The following is a 23,813-nucleotide window of genomic DNA, read 5'->3' as shown; positions in this document are numbered from 1 at the left end:
GTGGCCCTGTGGCCTGATCCAGGGCTCTGCTGCTGCTCTTTGGTCCACCGCCCAAGAGAATAGGACAAGGGCTGGTTAGAGACGTCTTTTCTGGGGTTGTCAGCTGAGGGCAGCAAGTCTACAGGTGATTTCATCTGGAGTGAACCCCTTTTTGGAGCTGGCAGCTCTGTGACTCGGCTCCTGTGCTTCTGCCGGGCCCACTTGGCTGGGCCTCCGTGGCACTGAGCCCTTGTGCCCCCTTCTCTTTGGGTAGCTTTCCAAGGGCTCCTCACTGACCTTCGCTGGAAGGCCTGGGCAGTTCCGGTGCAGAGGCCTGGGGGTTGAGGAGCTCATCCTCCTCCAGGTCCTCCTTGGGATTCTGCCTCTGGTGAAGGGAGTTGGCCGGGGGGCCTGGCTGCCTGCTGGGTCAGTCTCTCCAGGGGCCCAGCGAGGGCAGGAGAAGAGGGCTGGCTGCCACAATGCCACCACGGCCATGATCCACCCTCCAAGCTTGGAGGAAGCAACGCTTCTGAATATTGCAGGGGGAGAGAGAGCTCTTGTGCTCAGATCCTGCTGGCAGGTTTCTCTTGGGGGGGGGGAGTTAAGGGGGATCCAGGTGCCCCAGCTGTGTATTGCAGAGGGTTGGCCCCTCGGCAGCAATGCCTCCTCTCCCTCCCTCGGCAAAGGGAGCCAGCGGGTCACCCCCTCCCCCACCTGGGCAACCACAAAAATGTCCTCTGGAACCTAATATGCCGGCCTTTGTTCTCTCCCCAGTGAGAGAGCCCTGGTATTTGGCTTACCCTGCTGCCTTTATCTTAGGTCAACAGAGGGGCTGAGGGCTGCGCCTCCCTCTCTGGTTCCTCAAGTGCTTTTCTCTTTCTGTTGCCCCGCAAAACAGCCGCCAGCTGCTGCCACCCTGGAGAAACTGGCCTGCCCCCCCCCCCATCAGATGGCAGGAACCCCATCACTGCTCAAATCGTTCTTCCATTCCTTGGGGAGGGGGTTATGGAGATCACAGAATCACAGTTGGATCATCTTGTTGACCCCCCTACAATGCCCAACGTGGGGCTCAAACTCATGAACCTCAGATGATGGGCAGCAGCCCCCTCCCTCTGGCCGCTGCTCTGGGCAGGAGCCCCAGAGGAGATGGAAGTGCCCCCCCCAAAGGCAAGCCCCCTTCCCTCTCCTCTTTCCATGGGCTCGGCTCAGAAGAGGCAGCCTTGAGAACCTCCAGGGGCTGAAGCAGGTGGCCAAAGCCCCACACCCCATTATTGTCCTGGGGGGTAGGCTCCGGAGGGGGCTCCTCCCCAGACGGAAGGCTCTTTCAAGGGCTGTGCAAGGCTGCGAGTGCCTGGGGGCCTGCTCCTGAGTTAAACTGTTGGGCACACACTTGGCAAGATGCCCGCTGGCACAGCTCCCAACATGGCAGAGCCAAAGTGTCCGCTTTGAGAGTGACGGATCCGTCCTCCCAGCCTGGCACGGTCTGTGAGCCTCGACAGAACCCCATGAGAGCATGCACACACAAACACACACCCCCCCCAATAAACTCCCCACAAAAACACACACACGGTTCTGGTTGGCCCGTGCTAGCTCTTTGCACGTGCCCAGAGGGCTTCTGGCTGGCACATCCTACTGCGGCTTCTTGGCGGTTGTATCTGCAGGTGGGGTGCCCAGGTAGTTTCTCCCTATAGCTCTTCTCTGCCACGTACTGCGGTAAAGAAGAATAGGCAAAAGAGGTGCTTGACTCACAGACGGAACAAGGAACTGGATCTTAGACAAAAGGTGTCAGGCAACTGGCTGGCACAGAAATAATCGCTCCTTCCCTCACTCACCCAGCTGGTTTTGTGTTTTTGTGTGTGTTAGGGGGGCCCTGCTATGTCTCCCCTGCCAATAGGGTCTGCTTTCCCCTGGTTAGGTGATGATCTGCCACCTTCTTCCTTCGTGCTGCATCCAGGGAGCAGGCACTGTGGGGCAGGACCCTCCCTCTTGCTCCAGGCCCTACTATTCCCCCCTCCGGGCACAGCCCCTCTGCCAGCGAAGCCTGGCATAGCTGCTTCCTGGCTTGCTCTCTGGTGGGGCTGAGCACTAAACTGGGGTGTATGCTTCCCTTCTGGTCTTTTCCACCTTCTCTGCCCCCCCCCCCCCTGCTGGAAATCGAAGCCCCTGCGTGGACCTGGCAGCTGAGACCACAACCATGAGGCTGGAGAGATCCTGCCCCCCCTGCCCTCCAGTCAGGTGGGGGGTCTCTGCTATTTGTCCCAGGCCAGAGGTTATTTGGGGGACTTTGGACTAAACATCAGGAATTATTATTATTATTATTATTATTATTATTATTATTATTACCCTGCCCATCTGGCTGGGTTTCCCCAGCCACTCTGGGCGGCTTCCAACAAAGTATTAAAATACAGTAGTCTGTTAAACATTAAAAGCTTCCCTAAACAGGGCTGCCTTCAGATGTCTTCTAAAAGTTTGGTAGTTGTTGTTCTCTTTGACATCTGGTGGGAGGGCGTTCCACAGGGCGGGCGCCACTACCGAGAAGGCCCTCTGCCTGGTTCCCTGTAACTTGGCTTCTTGCAGAGAGGGAACCACCAGAAGCCCTCGGCACTGGACCTCAGGGTCTGGGCTGAACGATGGGGGTGGAGACGCTCCTTCAGGTATACTGCGCCAAGGCCATTTAGGGCTTTAAAGGTCAGCACCAACACTTTGAATTGTGCTCGGATACGTACTGGGAGCCAATGTAGATCTTTCATTGTTATGTGTTATGTGGTATCGGTGGCCACTCCCAGTCACCAGTCTAGCTGCTGCATTCTGGATTAGTTGTAGTTTCCGGGTCACCTTCATAGGTAGCCCCACACACAGCGCATTGCAGTAGTCCAAGCGGGAGATAACCAGAGCATGCACCACTCTGGCGAGACAGACTGAGGGCAGGGAGGGTCTCATCCTGCGTACCAGATTGAGCTGATAAACAGCCGCCCTGGACACAGAATTGACCTGCGCCTCCATGGACAGCTGTGAGTCCAAAATGACTCCCAGGCTGTGCCCCTGGTCCTTTGGGGGCACAGTTGCCCCATTCAGGACCAGGGAGTCCCCCACACCTGCCTGCCTCCTGTCCCCCAAAAACAGTACTTCTGTCTTGTCAGGACCTTCACTGCCTTCACTGGTTCTGATTTGAAAGACAGAGCTGGGTATCATCCGCATATTGATGAACACCCAGTCCAAATCCCCTGATGATCTCTCCCAGCGGCTGCATGTAGATGTTGAAAAGCATGGGGGAGAGGACAGAACCCTGAGGCACCCCACAACTTTCTGGTGGCAAGAGGAAGATGGCAGACTCCTTCCTTGGAGGTTTCTAAGCAGAGTTGGGATGGCCGTCTGTCCTGGATGCTTTAGCGGCAATTTCTGCAAGGCAGGGGGCTGGGATGGATGACCCCCAGGGTGCCTTCCAGGTCCACCATTCTATGGCTCTATGGAGCAGGCAGGCGCAGTAGAAGAGGACACACCATTTCTTGGGTGCTGCTCCTCGTGGGGCAGTGCTGGGCCTTTGCCCCATCTCTCTCACTTGTGGCCTGGTCCACACGCCTCCCCCCTTTGAGGGAAGACTCCTTTCCTGACCCCTTCCTCCAAATAAAGAACCAGCCCTTCCAGCCAGCTTAGCCCAGCGGCTCCATCGACCAACGCGTAGCTTGCATCCTGCAATCGCCCACCGCGGTTTGAAACCCGTGGGCGCTGCCTGGCTCTCCCCGCCCAGCTCAGTCACCCTCCGAGACACCCAGGCTCCTGAAGCGTCCCTGGATGCGCCCTGCTGCCAGCCGCCACACCCAGGCCTCGTGCCGGGATGGTCCCGCAGCCAGCCAGGCGTGCTGCCTCTCAGAGGCGCTTCTGCCGCCAGGTGGGAAGACCGGCTGAGCCTGTTTGTGGGGAGGAGGCCCAGCTGAGACCGGTTGAGCCGACTCCAGGGCTCTGGCCATGATCCTGACTCATGCAGGGAGAGGACACGCAGCAACGCTCCACAGCCCTTCTCTTCCTCTCTGCCTCACCTTTGGGTCTCCCACTTGCGGCAGAGACTTCAGGGCCTCTTCTGCTTTGGCTGCAAAGGTTCCCCCAGCGGAAGGGGGGTCTCCTTGTGGGTGCCAGGAGCTTCCTGGGAGGGATGCAGGCACCCCTTGCTCTGCCAGCCTGCTGGGATACTGACTGCTCTCTGCCAGCAGAAACCCCCCAAGCCTCTGCCTGCCTGTCGCAGGACCCTTCCAATGCCCTGAGTCTGTTGTAAACGAAATCTGCCCTTTTCCCCTTATGGGGTATCCAAGAGCCCATATAGAGTCCTTACGTAGGTTCCCTATTGGTAGGAGAGAATAACAGAGGCCAACCAGAGAATATTGAGAAGCAAAGTAGCTCGTAAGCCTGATCTTTATTGAACTGTTGCAACAGGGTGCTCCCCTCACACACAGGAAAGGAGGAGGAACCCCAAACAAATGTGTGCTCGTCCTTATATAGACATTTTAAATTGCCCACCCTGGAGTCCAAGAACACCCCCAGAAACATCATACATACATCAAAGAAGGGGTGTACCTCAAGACCACCCCCCAGACACATCATACCTACATCACAGAAAGGGCGGTCTACAGCAGAAATCTGAGTGCTTTGTTTACCTCCTGTTTGGCAGCTTACCTGTTAATGCTCACTTGATTGGATACCCTGGGGTGCTTGACAAGTCTGGCCAGTTTTTTGTAGGGATAAATACTTAGTTCCTGAGTCTGGCCACAGGCTCACCCTGTTCGTACACAGGCATGGGGAGGCTTTTCCGTTTTCCTTTGACCTTGCAGAGAAGACATTTGGTCAGCTTGGGAGCCAAAAATGGTTTCAGGTCAGTCTTCCTGTGCTGATCTATGTATGTGCTTGCTTGGTACATTTATGAACATTTAACATATATCTAAGACCTTAAAATTCTTATCACAAGCCCTTGGCTCATTAACTGGGGCTCCCTCGACTTGTCTCCCTTCGGGGAATTCTCCATCTTTGATGGGTTCCCCCATTTAGCTGCCTCTGGGAGTGACATGAGCAGCCTCTGGGTCTCCTGAGCCCAGCCAGGCAGCCAGGGTCCCGTCTGATTTGGAGAAGGCCAAGCCCCAGGCAGCTGGAAAAGGGGTGCAGGGGGCGGGCAAGGGAGACTTCCTTGCATCCCAAAACGAGAGACAAAAATAGCCTTCCTAGGTCAGACCACAATAGCTGCTCTCTTTGGGCGAAGGCTGGCCTCCTGGGAATTTTGCCACCCCGGGTGAGGGCCTGGGCTCCACTCCCTCCTCCAGCGCCCTTGCGAGCGTGGGAAGGCCAGCTACCTGCAGAAAGGGGAGGCTGGCAGTGCCAGGGCAGCGTTGGGCCGCAGCCTCTGTCAGCCTTGGGGTTGTATATTACAGGAGGCTGACATGGGAAGCCATAAACCGGAGGCAGGAGGGGGAGCTGCCCAGAGCTGTTCTCACAGTCCCGCGGAGCAGCCAGGGCAGGGAGGGCGCCATCGATCAGTACAGATAGGGGATAGCTCAGTAGAGCATGGGACTATTAATCTTGGGGTCGTGGGTTTGAGTCCCTCGCTGCACAAAAAGATTCCTGCATGGCAAGGGGTTGGACTAGATTACCCTCGGGGTCCCTTCCAACTCTGCAATCGAATCCTGTGAATCGAATCCTAATTCCCAGCAAACTAGTATTGGAGGCCTGTAGCCTCCAGCAGTGGAGGTAGCCATCTGGACTCTCTTATAAGAATTCTAAGGTGCCATAAATAAAATGAAGGCTCATACATAAACCATAGGAGCCATCTTGGCTCTTCATGACCCCAAATATTCTTCTGCAGAAGGAAATACCTTGGAAAAACCTCTCCCAATGGTTCTTTTCACTTTCAAATACTACAATTCCTGTCTTACGGGCTTATTTGTGTATGAATAGGGTGGGCCTGTGACCTGGATCCAAGAACCAAGGCATTGACCATCTCAAAAGAATGGCCAGACTGCCCGGTGCAGTGGACCTTCGGGTTGCGAACGTGATCTTTGCGGGAGGCACGTTCACAACCCGCAGCATTCGCAACCCGCAGCGTCGCGTCTGCGCACGCATGGGTTGCGATTTGACGCTTCTGCGCATGTGCAAAGCGTGATTTAGTGATTCTGTGCATGCGCGAGCGCCGAAACCCAGAAGTAGCCTTTTCCGGTACTTCTGGGTTTGGCGCAGTGCGCAACACGAAAACGTGCCCCCTGAAGCGTTTGTAACCCGAGGTATGACAGCAATGCAATCAGCAAAACATTTATCAGGTACCTTGACTGACAGGAGAGAATATTGCTTACAGTATTTTGTTTATCTTTTGTAATAATTAACGTCTTTCCTCTTGCCTAACCTCTCTGTTTATTAGATTTATTTATACATCTGTCAGGAGATTTGTGTTTTCTATATAAATTTTGAGATAAGCATTGAATATTGATCAATCTTTGTTGACTCTTTGTGTGGCGTTTCCTCTTTATCTCCCTGGGAGTACTCAATCGCTTTTTCTAACCAGTCAGTTTTCGTGGGAATGTTATTACTTTTCCAGTTTTTGGCGATTAGAATCCTAGCTGCGGTGGTCGCGTATACATAAATATAGGTCGGGCAGTTTTTTAAATTTCTCGTGACATAATACCAAGTAAAAAAGCCTCATTTGCGACTGCTGCTGGTTCTGGAGGGAGCAGAAATGAGGATGCAGCTTGCAGGAAAAGTCCATTCTTCTGCCAGTCCTGAATCTCCTAATGTTCAGCCTCATTGGATGTTAGTGTTGTAAACAGTAAAAATCTGCCCCTTTTCCCTTATGGGGTATCCAAGAGCCCGTATAGAGTCCTTACGTGGGTTCCCTGTCAGTAGGAGAAAATAACAGAGGACAACCAGAGAATATTGAGAAGCAAAGCACCTCATAAGCCTGATCTTTATTGATCTGTTGCAACAGGGTGCTGCCCTCACACGCAGGAAAGGAGGAGGACCCAGAACAAAGGTGTGTCCGCCCTTATATAGACATTTTAAATTGCCCGTCTTGGACTCCAAGACTACCCCCAGAAACATCATACATACATCACAGAAGGGGCGGTCTACAACAGAAATCTGAGTGCGTTGTTTATCTCCTGTCTGGCAGGTTACCTATTAATGCTTACTTGACTGGATACCCTGGGGAGCCTGGCCAGTCTTTTGTAATGATGAATACTTAGTTCCTGAGCCAGGTCACAGGCTCACCCTATTCAACCACAGACATACCCTTAAGAGAGGATTTGTGAAGGAAAAGACAATGGGGAGGCTTTTCCATTTTCCTTTGACCTTGCAGAGAAAACATTTGGTCAGTTTGGAAATCAAAAATGGTTTCAGGTTGGTCTTCCTGTGCTGATCTATGTATGTGCTTGCTTGGTACATTTATGAACATCTAATATATATCTAAGACCTTAAAATTCTTATCACAATAGGAAGAAGAAACCTCTCTGTCCACTTTCCTCCTGGCACTCCTGCCACACGTTGTTTTATTAACTGCGCCTGTCCTGTTGCCTCTTCCCCCCTCATCCTTTCGGCCTCCCTTTTCGGAATCTTCCCCAGCCCTCCAATATCCTCTGCTCTTCCTCTCCCCAAACGTCCCCATTGCCAAATTATCTTGGAGAGTCGTTGCCGCGCTACTGAAACAGGAGATAAATTGCACGAGGCAATGCTTGCATTGGCGAAAGGTTCTCATGGAGCCAGAGAACTAACTGTGCAGAATCATCTAGCCCAGAATGGACTGGATTCACTGGCAGGATTTGAATAAACTTTCACAATTTCATTTGAGTAACGGATATTTCAGAGAAATGATAAGGGGTTTTATTTTTGTGTGGGAAAAGCAGGATACGATAATAACTCAGCAGAGGCGGAGTTGAGGGAAGTCCAGAGGAGGGGAGGGAGAATAATTGTAAATAACACGCTGAAGGAGATTTGTATCATTAATTGTTATAAAATTCAATAAATATTAAAAAAAAGAAAGAATCATCTAGCCCATGACAGGAATCATAGTGGAAGGCTATCGGTTTGTCTTTTCTTGTTTTTATTATGTATTTAGTGTTTTTACCTTGTATTATGATGATGATGATGATGATGATTATTATTATTAATATACTGCCCTTCATCCAAAGATCCCAGGGTGATCCACAAGATAAAAACATGAGATAAAAGCACCAATAAATAGTTAAAACCAAAACAAAACAATACCCTGCCTTCCCATAGTCACATCTAAAAGGCTGTAGAATATTGATCAGCCCAAGGCCTCTTTGAAGAGGAACGTTTTTGCCTGTTGCCTAAAGATATATAATGAAGGCACCAGGTGAGCCTCCCTGGCGAGAGCATCCCACAAGCAGAAGCCACAAGAAGAAAAGGACTGCCCCGAAATCCATGAATGAAAGGAGGTATACTACTACTACTAAGGGACGCAGGTGGCTCTGTGGGTTAAACCACTGAACCTAATGCTTGCTGATCAGAAGGTTGGCCGTTCGAATCCCTGCAACAGGGTGAGCTCCCGTTGCTCGGTCCCTGCTCCTGGCCACCTAGCAGTTTGAAAGCACACCAGCGCAAGTAGATAAATAGGTACGGCTCCGGCGGGAAGGTAAACTGCATTTCCGTGTGCTGCTCTGGTTCGCTAGAAGCAGCTTAGTCATGCTGGCCACATGACCCAGAAAAACTGTCTGCGGACAAACGCCAGCTCCCTTGGCCAGTAAAGCGAGATGAGCGCCGCAACCCCAGAGTCGTCCGCCACTGGACCTAACATTCAGGGGTCCCTTTACCTTTACCTTTACCTTTACTACTACTACTACTAGTAGTAGTAGTAGTAGTAGTGCTTGATAATAGTGCTTGTGCCCAAGCCCAGCCACTGCTCTTTGTTTGTCCTCTCCTCTCAGAGGTGACCCTTTTTTGTGTGTGTGTTGCAGGGCCCTGATCCCGCTCTTTGACCCCAGCACCGGCCTCCTGGTCCTGGCAGGGAAGGTAAGCGCTCGCCCCTTGCCCTCCTGGGTCTGCTGCCTCTTCCCTCCCTCCCTGGGGAGGCCAAGGAAGGCAGTTCGCATTATGGTCTTAACAAAAGTGAAATATTTAGGAATCTGGTTGACATTAAAAAATATTAATTTGCTTAAGGATAATTATGAAACCACATGGAAGGAAATCAAGAAGGATTTGGAAATATGGGACAGATTAAAGTTGTCATTTTCTGGCAGAATATCAGCGGTAAAAATGAATGTACTACCCAGAATGTTATTTCTATTTCAAACTATTCCAGTGATCAAAGGGACAAAACAATTTAAAGAGTGGCAAAAAGTATTATCAAGAGTCATCTAGCAGGGGGGGAAACCTAGGATAAAATTCAAATTGTTAATAGATAAAAAAAGAAAGAGGTGGATTTGCCATGCCAGATTTGAAACTCTGTTATGAAGTGTCATGTCTCTGCTGGTTAAAGGAATGGATAATGTTGGAAAATACAGACCTTCCGGACTTGGAAGGTCATGATAATAGATTTGGGTGGCATTCTTACCTTTGGTTTGATAAAGTGAAAGTACATAAAGGTTTCCTGAATCATGTGATTAGAAGGTCAATTTATGAAGTATGGGAAAGAAATAAAAAATTATTGGAAAAGAAAACACCATGGTGGATTTCACCCACTGAGGTATTGACGGTTACAAAATTAAATATGGAGGGAAGGTGGGCTACATATGAAGAGATATTGATGGAAACCGAACAAGGTCTAAAACTTAAGCCATATGATCAAATTGAAGGTTTACTTACAGGTTGGTTAATGGAGATAAGAGGAAGGTTGGTTTTGAAAATAAAAAATCAAGATTCCAAATCGAACTGTTGGAAGGCGTCAGAAGTAAATTATTATCCAAGATGTACAATTTGTTGTTAGAATGGTTTACTAAAGAAGAGGAAGTGAAAGAAGTCATGATAAAATGGGCATTAGATTTTGGGTATAACATTGAGTGTGATTCATGCATAAGATTGTGGAATGAAAATTTAAAATTTACAGCATGTATGGCATCAAAAGAAAAGGTAATGAAGATGATGTACAGATGGTATTTGACACCAGTAAACGTAGCTAAAATGTATAGAACGAGAGAGAAAACATGCTGGAAATGTAAAGAATCAGATGGTAACTTTTATCATATGTGGTGGACCTGTGACAAAGTAAAAACATTCTGGGAAATGATCTATAATGAACTAAAAAAGATGTTTAGATACACCTTCCCCAAAAAACCGGAAGCATTTTTGCTAGGTTTGATGGGAGAGGAAGTTGCAAAGATAAACCAAAGAGTGTTTATGTACGCCACAGTGGCAGTGAGAACGTTATTGGCCCAAAAGTGGAAGTTACGGGAGGTGCCTACCACTGCGAAGATGATGGACTTTGCAGAACTGGCCAGACTGACTTGCAGGATCTGAGCCGAGGACAATCAGAAATTCCAAAGGGACTGGAGTAAATTTATTGCATATTTGTATAACAACTGTAAAAAATTTGAAGACACTAGCAGGATTGAAATAAATCCTACAATGTGGACAATAGGTTAAAGATGTAAATTGGGCAATTGGATTTGAAATGGAAAACCTGGAAGTCATATGTTCGGCAGAGCAGAGAGGTTTTGTGTTTGATATTGTCGTGTTGTAACATTGGAAATGTTGTTTAAGGAGGAAAATAATAAAAATATATTGGGGGGGGGGGGAAGGAAAGCAGTTTGCAGGGGAAGGAGCCAGGATTTGCTCAGTCTGGCCCTTTTCTTCCAGGGGGAAAACGTCCTCTTCTGCTATGAGGTGCTGCCCAGCCAGCCAGCCCTGGCAGAAGGTGAGTATCTGAGACCCTCTCCAGGTGTTTGGGCTCCTGGCTCAGGTTTCGCTCTTCCTGGCCCTGGAGAGAGTTGGGCATCTGGCCTGGCCCCTTGTGTGCCCTCCCTGGTCCTGCCCAGCCTGGCACTGCCTGAGAGAGGGGGGAAAGCCATGGGGAAGGAAAACCGTGGCCCAAGAACATCCCTGGCTCAACCCCCAATGGTAGCACCTCCAGCAGGGCTGAGCCCATAACCCTAGAGAGTCAGGGTTGCTGCCTGTCAGTGCAGGCAGTGCCAAGCTGGGTGGGCCTTCCGTGACTGTCAGCAGAAATTAGATCCCAACCTTCCTCCTGCCCGGGTCTGACTCTGCAGGTTCCCGGTGGTGCCCTTCTCCCCACGTCCTTCCCCACAGCTGCCGAGGGAGGGGTTGGGAGAAAAGAGGCGAGTTGGCACTGGCAGAGGGGCCACCTCCAGGGCAAAAAAAGGCTCTGCTGTTTGCAGACGTGGCACCTCCAGGGACCCAACCCCTGCTCTGCCTTTGGCTTCCACTTCTTGGGTCAGTAGCCAGCTGCTGGGCATCCCATGCATGAGCATTGTGCCAGGGCCTGCTACTGGGCACCTGCAAGTGCCAAAGAAGAGGATTGCCATTTTAGGGTCCTGAAAGTCTCTCTCTCTCCACTTCCCCTTGCTGGCTGGTAGTATGATGACAAGCCCCACTTTGGAGAGACTGCTGCCTCTGGGCTGCCTTCTCAGGAGCCTCCCTTGGGCACCTGTCGCCACTCTCTTTTTCTCTCTCCCTTTTGCCCAGTCAACCAGTGCCTGACAGAGACCAAGTCCCAGGGCGTTGCCCAGGTGCCCAAACTCGCCCTGGACGTCATGGGCTGCGAGGTGATGCGGGTCCTGCAGCTGAGCGAAGCTGGCATCGCCCCCATCAGCTATGTGGTGCCCCGGAAGGTAAACGGGCAGCGTTGGGGCATGGGTGGGCAGAATAAGAAGGGACGGGTGGCCGGGCCTGGAGGTGGCCGGTCCCACGGGGCTCACTCACAGCCTGTCCTTCAGTCCACACAGGAGTTCCACAAAGACTTGTTCCCCGACTGCGCAGGAAATGTCCCTGCGGCCTCCGCGCAGGCCTGGTGGTCCGGAGACAGCAGCCAGGTGAGAGCTCTCGTCTGCCCGCCCACCCCTTGCCCACCAGGTGACTGGCAATGGCTGCTCCGGGCTGGAAGAAAAGGCCCCCTGCCCCACCACAACAACCCTGCAAGCCTCTCCAGCTCCTCTGGACCCGGGGAAGTCCTCTGCTGGCCTGACCGAGTCTTCCAGGTGGCGCCTCAGGAGGCTTCAGAGGCCAGGCAGTGCCCTCCGTGCCCCCCTGCCAGGCCCTGAGAGGTCTCTGCTTCTGTGCCCAGGGGCTCTTTCTGCCAAGTTCCCCCTCAGCTGTGCCTGAGACTTGGGGGGCAGTGTTAGAAACGGGAGTAGAAAAGCTATTTGCCCCCTGGCTCCTGGAACACGGGTTGCCTTTTCCACCCCACCCCCCGGCCAGCTGCAGTTTCTAATTATTTTTCCGAAACCCATGAACTAATAAACAATTCGCATCAGTAACACATTGTTGATACATCATTTTTAATAGGAATTCTTAATTGGACACCGCAAGCATAAATGGGGCTCAGCCCCTGCAATTGTGGCCTAAATCATAAGTCATTTGAGTAATTAATATTTACAAATGCCGGCCTGTGTGTTTGTGTATGTATATACATGGATGCCGGTATCTGTAAATATTAATTACTCAAATGACTTATGGTTTTGGCCACAATTGCAGGGGCCGAGCCCCATGTTATTGCATATGTTATATAAAGTATTGTGCTAGATTTGAACTCACATGTTTGGGGTGGCATTTCTCCCTCAGCGCCAGCAGCGGCCAGTTTGACCTCCAAGACTTCTCCATCATACAATTCCCCGTCACAAAATGCACCTCGTGCCCAGCTAATTTTGAACCCCATTGGGGAGGGAGAGGGGCTTTGAGGAGCTGCTTCTCAAAATGATTAAGGTTTTAAATGATAATTTTAGGTTATATTTTAGTGATCAAGATTTAGTATATTTATTTCTTTAACTGCCGATATATCTGAATTGTCTCTGTTATACCCAATTGCAATTCAATGTATCCCTGTTGTGTTTTATGATTTTCCTGATATTGTAAGTGAGCCAGAACTGGTCTGTGACCGTAGTAATAAAATTCTACCATTCAGGAGCTGCTTCTGAAGCCTGGCTAGGCGGCCCCCGTTGCCCCACAGCAGGGCAGCCGGGCTCTCCATGGCCCCATCTAGGAGACAGGAGACCTTCTGCCTCTGGTTCTCTCTCCCAGCTGCTGACGCCTCCCTCTTCCTCCTCCTTCTCTTCTCAGGTGGGGAAGATCAGCCTCCATCCTGCCCAAAGGCCCAGCAAGGCCTTCATCTCTCCCTGCCTCCAGGAGCACCAAACCCCCGACCTCTCCGCCCAGCCAGGGCCAGGGGACCAGACCGAGGACCCGGAGGTGAGAGTGAGTGGTGCCAGTTCAAGAGCCCCCAAACCCCTGGCAAGGCAGTCCTGCTGCTCCCCCCGACATCTCCATCCAGAGTTACTTGTGCAGGAAGTTGTGGTTTCTCCTCTGCAAGCGGCTGAGCTAGACGACTCTATGGGTCCCCTGCACCTCCACGGTTTGGAGGTTCTACGGCTAGATGGTTCTTCCCTGCTCTGGACGGCTGGGCAATGCAGACGCAAAGATGCTCCCGGGAAGACAAGCCTAGTGCATTTTGGAAGGTGCCACCACTGCCTCCCTGGCCTCCTGGCACGTGTGCTCATGCCAGCTGCAGGCTTGGAAGCCAGGGTGGGGATAATAATAATAATAATAATTATTATTATTATTATTATTATTATTATTATTTATTTATACCTCACCCATCTGGCTGGGTTTCTCCAGCCACTCTGGGCAGCTTCCAATGGAATATTAAAATAAAATAACCTATTAGACATTAAAAGCTTCCTTAAACAGGGCTGCCTTCAGATGTCTTCTAAAAATCTGGTAGTTGTTCTTTTCTTTGACATCTGGTGGGAGGGCATTCCACAGGGCGGGTGCCACCACAGAGAAGGCCCTCTGCCCAGTTCCCTGTGACTTAGCTTCTCACAGCGAGGGAACTGCCAGAAGGCCCTCGGCGCTGGACCTCAGTGTTCGGGCAGAACGATGGGGGTGGAGACGCTCCTTCAGGTATACTGGACCGAGACTGAGGGATGGGGTTGAGCCCCAGGCAAAGACCAAGGCCCTGCAGAGTCCTTTCCAGAGGGGATCCTCTGGCTTCTGGACCTCTCCAGAGCTCTCTTGACCAGCGGCTGAGCAAGCCAATCGGACACCTGGGGCGGCATGCATGCCCTGTGCCCAGGGGCGGGGCCAGCCAGGGCAGGATGCTTGCCTCCTCCCACTCAGCCACCCTACAACTGAGAGAGAGGCGGCGGGCAGACCGTTTGAGGCAGTGCGGAGCCTGCGGGCACCCAAGCCACCGCGTCACTCCCAGGAGAGAGGCGTGGCTCGGGCGTGCTGCAGGCGCCGTGGTGAATGCTGCCCGCCATTTTGTCACCCCCCTCAGTGGTGACACTCAGGGCGGACCGCCCCCACCACACACCCCTTCCTCCACCCCTGCTCCTGACAACCCTCTGCCTGGCTCCTTCTCCCCTAAAAACTTAAGAAGAGTCAGGCCAGTGCCCCATCTAATTAGATTATCTAATTGATTTTTGAATTTTATTGCTATTCATGTTTTTATACTGTGTTTTATGCTGCTTTTATAATTAAGTGTTTTAAATTTGTTGTTAGCCACCCTGAGTCCGGTTTTTGAACCTGGAAGAGCGGGGTATAAATAAACAATTATCATCAACATCATCATCTGCTCCAGCATCCTGTTCTCACAGTGGCCAGCCAGATTTCCTGCGGGAAACCAGCAAGCAGGATTTGAGCACAAGAGCCTTCTCCCTTCTTGGGGATTCCAGAAACTGGGGTTCAGAAGCATCGCTGCCTCCTCTGACTGGGAGGGCGGGCAGAGCGTAGCCATTGTGGCCACGAGCCATTGATAGCCATTCCCAGCATCTCCAGAGCCCAGGGCATTTGCTAGGCCAGGAGCACCGTGGATCTTATATACCGTATTTTTCGCTCCATAGGACACACTTTTCCCCTCCTAAAAAGTAAGGGGGGATGTGTGTGTGCATCTTATGGAGCGAATGCAGGGGGGAGGCAGGCAGGAAAAGCCCCCAAGAGCCGCACACAAGCTTCGCGCGGCTCTTGCAGGCTTTTCCCCAGGAGGGAGAAGGGACTGACGCGGCCAGACAGTCCCTTCTCCCTCCTCTTAGAAAAGCCCGCAGGAGCCACGCACTCCTTAAAGGGTGCGTGGCTCCTGTGGGCTTTTGCGGGAGGTGGGGGGATTGCCATAGCCGCGCGCAGCCTCTCCAACCGGGAGAGGCTGCACAAGGCTAAAGAAGCCAAGGCAGCGAGCGCGATCCATCCCGCTGCGCAAGGCTAAAGAGGAAACCAAGGCAGCGAGCGGGATGGATTGCGCTCGCTGCCTTGGCTTCTTCAGCCACACTTCTTTAGCCACACTGGAGAGGTTTAGCTCCTGGCTGGAGAGGTTGCGCGGCTATGGCAGAAGCCAAGACAGCCAGTGGGATGGATCCCGTTCGCTGTCTTGGCTTCTTTGCTCTTTGGGGCTGGGGGGGGGAACCCGGGCTTCCCCCGCAGCCCCGAGAAGCTCTGGGAGAAGCGGACAGGCCCCTCTAAAAACTAGCTGTGCCTTGCGGTCCGGTGTGTCCTATAGAGCGAAAAATACGGTAACTGGAAGGGACTGCAAGGGTCCAGCCCCTTGCAATGGTCTGAGGCTTGCTCTCTCTCCCCTCTCCCAGGCCGGCAGCCCCCTCTCGTCCCCCACCAGCTCCCTGACGTCCCCCTCTGGCGCCACAACGCCCTCCCTCTCAGCCACCAGCGGCTTTGCCTCCAGCCCCAGCCAGCGGTCCCTGCAAAGCATTCTGGGTAAGCTTCCTGCCACCCACCTCCCAGGTGGGCCCCACAACCTGTGCTGCTCGGAGGGAGTTTGGGGGGCGCCTGGCAGACCCCCTCTCCCCACCGCGCTGCCGGCGCACAGAGGTGGTTCTGCGTTTTCCACCAGGGAGGGGGGAGAGGGTGTCCCTCCCCATCTCCTGCCCCCCCTCACCCGCCTCTTTGCCCCCAGGACCCAGCTCGGGGTTCCGCCACATCCAGGGCTCTGTGCTTCACCGCAGCACCCACATCACCAACCTCCGGGGGCTGAACCTGACCACGCCGGGCGAGTGCGACGGCTTCTGCGCCAACCGGCAACGTGTGGCCATCCCACTGCTCTCTGCCGGAGGGCAGGTGGCTGTCTTGGAGGTAAGGGGACCGTGACGGAAGGGGCGCCTTTCAGGGGCAGCTGCCCAGCCGAATGCCCGCCTGCGTTGGCAGAGCCTCACAGGGGAAGGCCCCCCAGGCTCCACTGCCAATCGCCAGCCTCACATGTGCGAGGCTCAGCCTCCAGGGAGGGCTGAGAAGGACCCAGGGGAGCGGCTGCCAGTCAGGGTGGGCAACACTGGATTAGATGCCTGTAGTGGTTCTAGGGGTTGCTCGTGCGTAAGCCGGTGCAAACACCTGGCTGGGTTGCCTGAGTGAACCTTTTCTGTCCGGACAGCCACTCACCCGTGGCTGTCTCAGTCGCTGGCAGAATCTGTCAGTGGGCGTTTCTTAAACTTCTTCCAGCAAAGAAGCTCTTTGACGCCTAGTCTCCTCCTATTCTCTCTGTGCGAAAGCCTTCTGCGCAAGGAGGGTGTAGGCAGCGGAGGACCTCTACTCTCCCCGCTGGTCCCCGGCAAGGAGTCATGGGACCGCCTCACCGCTTCCCCCATCTGCCCCCCTTCTCCACTGGTGCTACGCTGATTCTCTTCCCCAGAAGATGGGCTGCCTCTCCCAATCCCAGGACGCTCTCTGGAATCCCTCTGGATCTTGCTCTCTCCCTCCGGCACTGATGGCAGTTCCCTGACAATGCCCCACTGCTCTGGCTGGGTGGCAGGCAGATTCCAGTGCCTTCCATCTTTGGTCCTGGCCCCTTGGTTCCTGAGAGCACCAGCACCCGCCAGCTTGCCCTCTGTGGGAATGTTGTTGGTAGTAGGAGAGGATATTAATTTTATTTTTTATTACCAACAATCAAAACACAAACAGTGAAAACAAACAGTGAAACCCACCAGGTGGCTGATACATTGGGTATACATAATCAATAATAACATATTCAAATCAACCATATGTACAATTCTATATACCTTAACACTCCTCCCTCCACAAAGTTTATTTAACTTGTAACATTTTAATTGCCCCAATTTGTTCAAACCTGCCCAAATAATTTAATATCTTCTCAAACCAATCCTCCTCCTCCTCACTGACCTTAAAGCCTTTCATTTTATGTATCTTCACAGTTAAAATGAAAGGGTTTAAGGTCAGTGAGAAGGAGGAGGATTGGTTTGAGAAGATATTGAATTATTTGGGCAGGTTTGAGCAATATTGATTAAATATTATCCTTCCTCACTCACGCTCGTGAGTTACATATGGCAGAGCTCGTTCCCCCTTTTACACAGCAAGCAGCTAGTTGCAGATTCGTTTTAATCTCTTTAGTTAAGCAATCCAATCCGGCATGCCCAGATTGGAGTATATTCCTGGAAAGACCCCTTTGATTCCCTCCTAAAAGAAATAAAGACACAAGAGTCTTCCTTATTAGTAATGAAAAGTTTACTCACATTCAGTTCACGGTTGGATCCCTGAAGGCAGGCTTTAGCCTGTAGTTACAGATACAGTCTGGCTGACATCCTTGTAAGGATGAGCCCATGTGCATCAGGACCAGTGGCCAAAATGAAGAGAGGAGCATCAAGAGAGGAAGAGGGCTAGGTGACTGGACTGTTTGTGGGGTCTGCAAGGGTCCCGCCCACCTACCTGGTCACACGCAGGGGGAGGATGCTCCAGACCAGGTGTAACAGGAAGTTCAACTGGCTGGATCAACATCCCCCTGTCTGTGTCCACTCTAGGCAGACAAGGAATGTTGTATTTGACTGCTCCAATGGAGTACATCGCATACCCACTGGAGCGGCAGAAGTGGGGTGCCCATGAAGGCCCCCGTCTTGGGGGGAGGGCAGAGGAGAGCGCCCCCCACCTGCCTTTCTCAGAGACTCACCCTGCCCTCCTCCCCAGCTCTCCAAGCCAGGCCGCCTCCCGGACACATCGCTCCCCACCATCCAGAACGGGACGCCCGTCTCCGACCTGTGCTGGGACCCCTTTGACCTGCAGCGCCTGGCGATTGGTATGTGACCCACCCATCCCGGAGCAGCTACTGGGCCCACCAAGAAGCCACCACTGGCCTCCGGACTTCCTGAGGGAATTCCCGAAGCGAGACTGCTCCAGAGCCCTGTTCTCTCGTCTTGCCATCCTGCGTCGTCTGGGCTCAGGCCCCGGGCCTGGCATCAGGGTGGGGGGGTTCTCTGCAGCCAGGGTCGCCCTCAGCATGGCACGATGGGCTCTCACACTTGCCCCCTTGTTTCCTCTGGCGCAGCTGGAGAAGACGCCAGGATCCGGCTGTGGAGGGTCGAGGAGGGAGGTCTGCAGAAGACAACCCTGGAGCCTGAACTGGTTCTACAAGGTGAAACTCCCCCTGCCCCGCTTTTCTGTTTTCTTTTTTAATTTTTTATATATTTTTCATTTTCATTCATTACATACATCTCAAATTCTTAACGTTTACTGTATATTCCTCCCTCCCTCCCCTCCAAGACCTCCCCCAACTTGCGTTTCTGGTTTGTTTCTCTTTACACCCGCTTTCCTATCTCTCAGCAGAAAAGTTTATTAATAACATAACATCAAACCTTAAAAACATAAAAATAAAATTAAATACATCATCTTATTCCACTATCTTCCAAACATTTCCTGATGCTAAGAATGTGGATGTTTATTTAAATCCTGCCATCAAGTCGATCGCCTTTCTTTGTTTCTGCAAATATAATAGGAATGGTTCCCAGTCTTTTTCAAAGTCTCTGTTGTCTTTTTATGTCATTTTTGCCAGTTCTGCATAGTTCATCAACTTCTCTTGCCATTGTTCTTTAGTTGGTATTTCTCCAGAATTCCAGTTTTGTGCAATCAACATTCTTGCTGCTGTGGTGGCATACATAAATAAAGTTCTCATTTCTTTTGGTATGTCTTGACCTAAAATACCTAATAAAAAGGCTTCTGATTTTTTTACAAAAGTTATTTTCAACATTTTCTTCAATTCGTTGTATATCATTTCACTGCCCCGCTTTTCTGTCCCCTGCTCCTCTGGCCTGAGGGGGGTTGGCCACCTTAGAGCCCAGCTAGCAGGCGTCTTCTCCCCCCCCCCCAGGCCACACGGAGAAGATCTACTCCATCCAGTTCCACCCCCTGGCTGCGGACATCTTGGCTTCCTCATCCTATGACATGAGCGTCCGGATCTGGGATCTGCGTTCTGGCGGGCAGGTGCTGAGGCTGGAGGGACACAGGGACCAGGTAGGAAGGCTCAGCACGCAGCTTGGCTCCCTCCCTTTCTGCAAGGGGGGGCAGCAGAACCAGCAGAGGGAGGTCTCAGCCCCCTCCATGCGCCACCAGTTCATACCAGACAGCCCCCCCCCTTGGTGACTTTACCCCCGTTTGCATACTTATCATCCACAATTTTATATTTAAAAAGCATTTCCAGGTGGTGTTGCAGTGTATGAGAATAAAATCAACAAAGGAGTTTGTAAAAATAATAATTCCAAGCGGCTACAAAGGAAAGTTAATACAGCGGAACCTCAGTTTTTGAGTGTCTCAGAAGCCAAACGATTCAGAACCTGAACGCCGAAAACCCGGAAGTGAATGCTTCCGTTTTCAAACGCACCTCGGAAGTCAAACGTCTTCCGAGTTGTGTTTCTCCATTTTCTCGATGGAATTTGCCGTCCGTCCGTTGCACCTTGGTCGTCGAACATTTCAGAAGTCAAACAGTCTTCCAGAATGGATTACGTTCAACAGCTGAGGTTCCACTGTATTACAAAGGCCTGTCTAAAATGAAGTAAATTTTTCAAAAGGCATCTGCACAGAGGGAGGGAGGGTTCCTGCCTCACCCTCTAGTGGCAGGGAGTTCCACAGGGCACAGCCTGCCATGTTAAAATGAAAGCCAGCCGAGACTGGGAGTCACGAGGAGAGGCGCCAGAAGTGGCCTTCAGAGGATGCTGGACCTGGAGGGAGCCCCCTGGTGCCCAAGGATTGGGACTGGCCCAGCCCTCCAGAGTGAGGAGACTGACCTCTTGGGGACCTTTCAGATCTTCAGCTTGGCCTGGAGCCCCGATGGACGCCGCCTGGCCACCGTCTGCAAGGATGGCCGAGTGAGGATCTACGAGCCCCGAAAAGCTTCCCAGCCCCTGCAGGTGAGTCGAGGGGATGCTTGGCAGGAAGAGATGTGCAGAGGTGAAGAGGGGGAGAGGAGGAAGAAAGCCTCTTATTCAGGAACGGGGTGGGGTGGGGGTGGCATGTTCTCCCTGCTGCCAGTCAGTGCAGGCAATGCTGGGGTGGGTGGACCGATGTTGTGACTCTGTATGAGGCAGTTTCCCAGGTTCCTACGAGGGAGGGCTTGGCGGAGAAGCAGGTGGCCTCACCCCGGGAAGAGTCCCAAGGGTCAGCTCTGGAGGGCCGTGTTGGCAGCCCCTGTTTCCTGTCTTGGGAGGGGCACCTAGAGAGAAGCCATGGCCCCTGCTCTCTGAGGCATCCGTCTCTCTTCACAGGAGGGCCCGGGGCCCGAAGGTGGACGGGGCGCTCGCATCGTCTGGGTTTGTGGAGGCAAATACCTGCTAGTGTCGGGCTTTGACAGGTAATAATAATAATAATAATAATAATAATAATAATAATAATAATTTATTTGTACCCCGCCCATCTGGCTGAGTTTCCCCAGCCACTAGTGATCGACTCTCATTCATATGCCAACAACAACAACAACAATTTTTTATTTATATCCCGCCCTCCTCAGCCGAAGCCGGGCTCAGAGCAGCTTACAACAATAAAAGCAACACAGCATTCTAAAATCAATTCATTCTAAAATCAATTCAGAATCAAATTAATGGCTATCATTGGGCCAGAGTTCTACAAGGATCACCAAAGGCCAAAGGCCTGGTGGAACAGCTCTGTCTTGCAGGCCCTGCAGAAAGATGTCAAGTTCCGCAGGGCCCTAGTCTCTTGTGACAGAGCGTTCCACCAGATCGGGGCCAGTACTGAAAAGGCCCTGACCCTAGTTGAAACCAATCTAACCACCTCGTGACCTGGGACCTCCAAAGTCCTTAAGGTCCTCCGTGGGGCATACCAGGAGAGGCGGTCCCGTAGGTACGAGGGTCCTAGGCCCTATAGGGCTTTAAAGGTCAAAACCAGCACCTTAAACCTGACCCTGTACTCCACTGGGAGCCAGTGCAGCTGGTATAGTACCAGATGAATGTGATCTCGCAGCAAAGACCCCATAAGGAGCCTCGCCGTGGCATTCTGCACCCACTGGAGTTTCTGGGTCAGTCTCAAGGGCAGCCCCACGTAGAGCGAGTTACAATAATCAAGTCTGGAGGTGACTGTCGCGTGGATCAGTGGCTAGCTCAGGGCGAGAGAGGTAAGGAGCCAACTGCTTAGCTTGGCGGAGATGAAAAAATGCCGGCTTCCCCCTCCTTCCAATGCTGCCTCCCAGGAGCCCCAGCCGGCCCCAATCCCAGCAGCATCTCCTCCTCCTCCTCCTGCAGCCGCAGCGAGCGACAGCTCTCCCTCCACCCGGCGGAGTCTCTGGGGCCACCGGTGGCCACGGTAGGCCTCGATGTCTCGCCATCCACCCTCATCCCCTTCTACGATGCAGACACAGGCGTGGTCTTCCTCACGGGCAAGGTGAGCGGGGGGCCCTGGGCCTGATTCTCCAGGAGCAGCAGCAGCAAAAATGGCCTGCAGGGTCAGGCCGGGGGGGGGGGGGGAGAAGATGCTGAACCCCATAGCAGCAGTGCAGAGGTGCCGCATTCCACTTCCAGCACACGGTAATAGGGGGCCAGTCTGCAACTGGACAGACCTAGAGCATCTCTCTGGCTGACAGGAAAGGGGGGGGGGAAGGAAGTGTGTGTGTGGGGGGGGGTGTTGTTTGTTGCTGAAGTCAGCAGTTGTTGCCCCCCAGCAGGGGCTGGGCTGGGTGAGCAGCTTTGCTCTTTCATTTTTCTCTTTCCTTTCCTTGCAATTGTTTTTATTTTCGTTTCTAATATGCAACAAGCAATAACAACAACAAAGGGAGAAAATCAAAGCAAGAAGGGGGAAGGAAGGAAGGAAGGAAGGAAGGAAGGAAGGAAGGAAGGAGAGAGGAGGGAGTGGGTGGAACGTCCAAAAACAGCATTATATTTCCAGACGGTGGTCCTTCAAAAGCACATGAGCCAAGGAGCTTTTTCCATAGGAGCCTTGACGGAAGGGTGGCTTCAACGCATTTGCTTAAATGGATGCCAAACTTTAGAAAACCCGTTCTTTGTTTTTCGGGTAGCACAGGGTCTGTTTTGCTAACTTTCCAGATCTGGGGGTGGGAGGAGTCATGCCAGCCTCCTGGCACTGAGTCCCAGAGGGGCTTGGCCACCGTGAGCCCGGCTGGGCGAGCAGCCCCTTCTGACCCTGAGGCCGGTCCAGGCGCCCCCTTTCTAGGTACCTTCCCTGCCCCATTCCGTCTGACGTGGATCCCAGACTTGCTCAGGGAAGGTAGGCCACCCCCCGCCCTTCAAAGCCTCTTCTCTCTGCCACATGTTTAGGGTGACACCAGGGTGTACATTTACGAGGTGGTCCCAGAGGCACCCTTCTTCCTGGAGTGCAACAGCTTCCCGTCCAGTGATCCCCATAAGGTAAGGTGGCAGCGGTGCGGGGGGGGGGGGATCTGGGCAGCAGTTATGTCCCTGGGAGAGATGGAGCCACGTGCAGTCAGGGAAGTCACCCCCCTTTGCCCTGGGGTAGTCTTTGTTTGATTCAGTCCACTTCTCTGGGCTTTCCTCTGCAGCCATGAGGGCTATGGCTTGGTTCCTTAAAAAAGGGAAAGAATGTGGATTTGCAAATTTTGGAGGTGAGGAGAAAATGCCCACAGAGCAGCTGTCAGTGAAACCTCCTGGCTCAAGTGGGGAGGACCCCTGAATTTGGAGTGGGGGCCAGGGAAATGCAGGGGTGGCAGACAGAATGAGCTGGAATCCAGCAGCCTCTTGAGCTGTTACTGGGAATGCCAAGGGGAACTGGCATCAGTCCCTGTGACAAACCAGAACTGCATCCTTTGGGGCAGTGAAGTTCCAGGGGGCTGACTCCTCCTCTCTGCCCCCTTATCTGGTCTGCAAAACCTGCTTCTGGCCTGCCCTCTTGTGGTTGTTCTGGGCAGAGCACTTGTGGAGTTACTAGAGTAACAACCCCAAGGGTTGAGTGCGAATTGGCGGGTGGCGGGTGCCCAGATGTGCCCCCTGCTTCACTTCCAAAGACCCTGGGAGGCACAGAGGGCATTGCTGTGGCTTTGCAGCCGCGCTCTGGGAAAGGTGTCCCTGCAAGGTCCTGACCTCTTGACTTCCGCAGGGCTACCAGTTTCTGCCCAAGACGGAGTGTGAGGTTCGGGAGGTGGAGATTGCCCGAGCCCTGCGCCTCCGCCAGACCTCCATTGAGCCTGTGGCCTTCCGGGTGCCCCGGGTGAAGGTAGGGTACTGGGCCTCTTGGTCTCTGGCAGGGGAGGAGGAGGGAAGGCTTGGAGTATAGAGGCAGCACCGTGAAAGGTCTCGTCACCTTCTCCGAACAATGCCATGCTCCTTTGTCCTGTCCACCTCCAGCCACAACGCCACCCCAAGCTGGCATCTTGGCAAGCTTCCCGGACAGACCCCGCTCCTTTTTGGAACAGGCCCAGCCGGGCGAGGATTCGCAGTCGGACCCAGGTGTCTCAGCGTCCATCGCTGGGTAGG

General features: G+C 52.7%; 1 protein-coding gene across 1 annotated transcript in view; it reads left to right on the top strand.

Moving 5' to 3' along the window:
• LOC308463175 (coronin-7-like) overlaps nt 1–23,813 on the top strand; it is a 93,815-nt gene that overhangs the window by 65,427 nt on the left and 4,575 nt on the right. Inside the window, exons 10-24 of the mRNA XM_080981349.1 lie at nt 8,925–8,979; nt 10,762–10,819; nt 11,608–11,753; nt 11,859–11,954; nt 13,198–13,326; nt 15,714–15,840; nt 16,040–16,215; nt 18,055–18,163; nt 18,413–18,499; nt 19,232–19,374; nt 20,163–20,267; nt 20,622–20,707; nt 21,612–21,750; nt 22,641–22,730; nt 23,437–23,553. Coding sequence (XP_080837475.1) covers nt 8,925–8,979; nt 10,762–10,819; nt 11,608–11,753; nt 11,859–11,954; nt 13,198–13,326; nt 15,714–15,840; nt 16,040–16,215; nt 18,055–18,163; nt 18,413–18,499; nt 19,232–19,374; nt 20,163–20,267; nt 20,622–20,707; nt 21,612–21,750; nt 22,641–22,730; nt 23,437–23,553 — 1,663 coding nt within the window. The remainder of the gene's footprint in view (nt 1–8,924; nt 8,980–10,761; nt 10,820–11,607; nt 11,754–11,858; nt 11,955–13,197; nt 13,327–15,713; nt 15,841–16,039; nt 16,216–18,054; nt 18,164–18,412; nt 18,500–19,231; nt 19,375–20,162; nt 20,268–20,621; nt 20,708–21,611; nt 21,751–22,640; nt 22,731–23,436; nt 23,554–23,813) is intronic.

Source organism: Podarcis pityusensis (assembly GCF_964106645.2).
Source record: "Podarcis pityusensis genome assembly, chromosome: 14".
In the NCBI taxonomy this organism is placed as follows: Eukaryota; Metazoa; Chordata; class Lepidosauria; order Squamata; family Lacertidae; genus Podarcis; species Podarcis pityusensis.
Note: the sequence above shows the minus strand (reverse complement) of the source record. Positions and strands in the feature narration are given on the sequence as shown.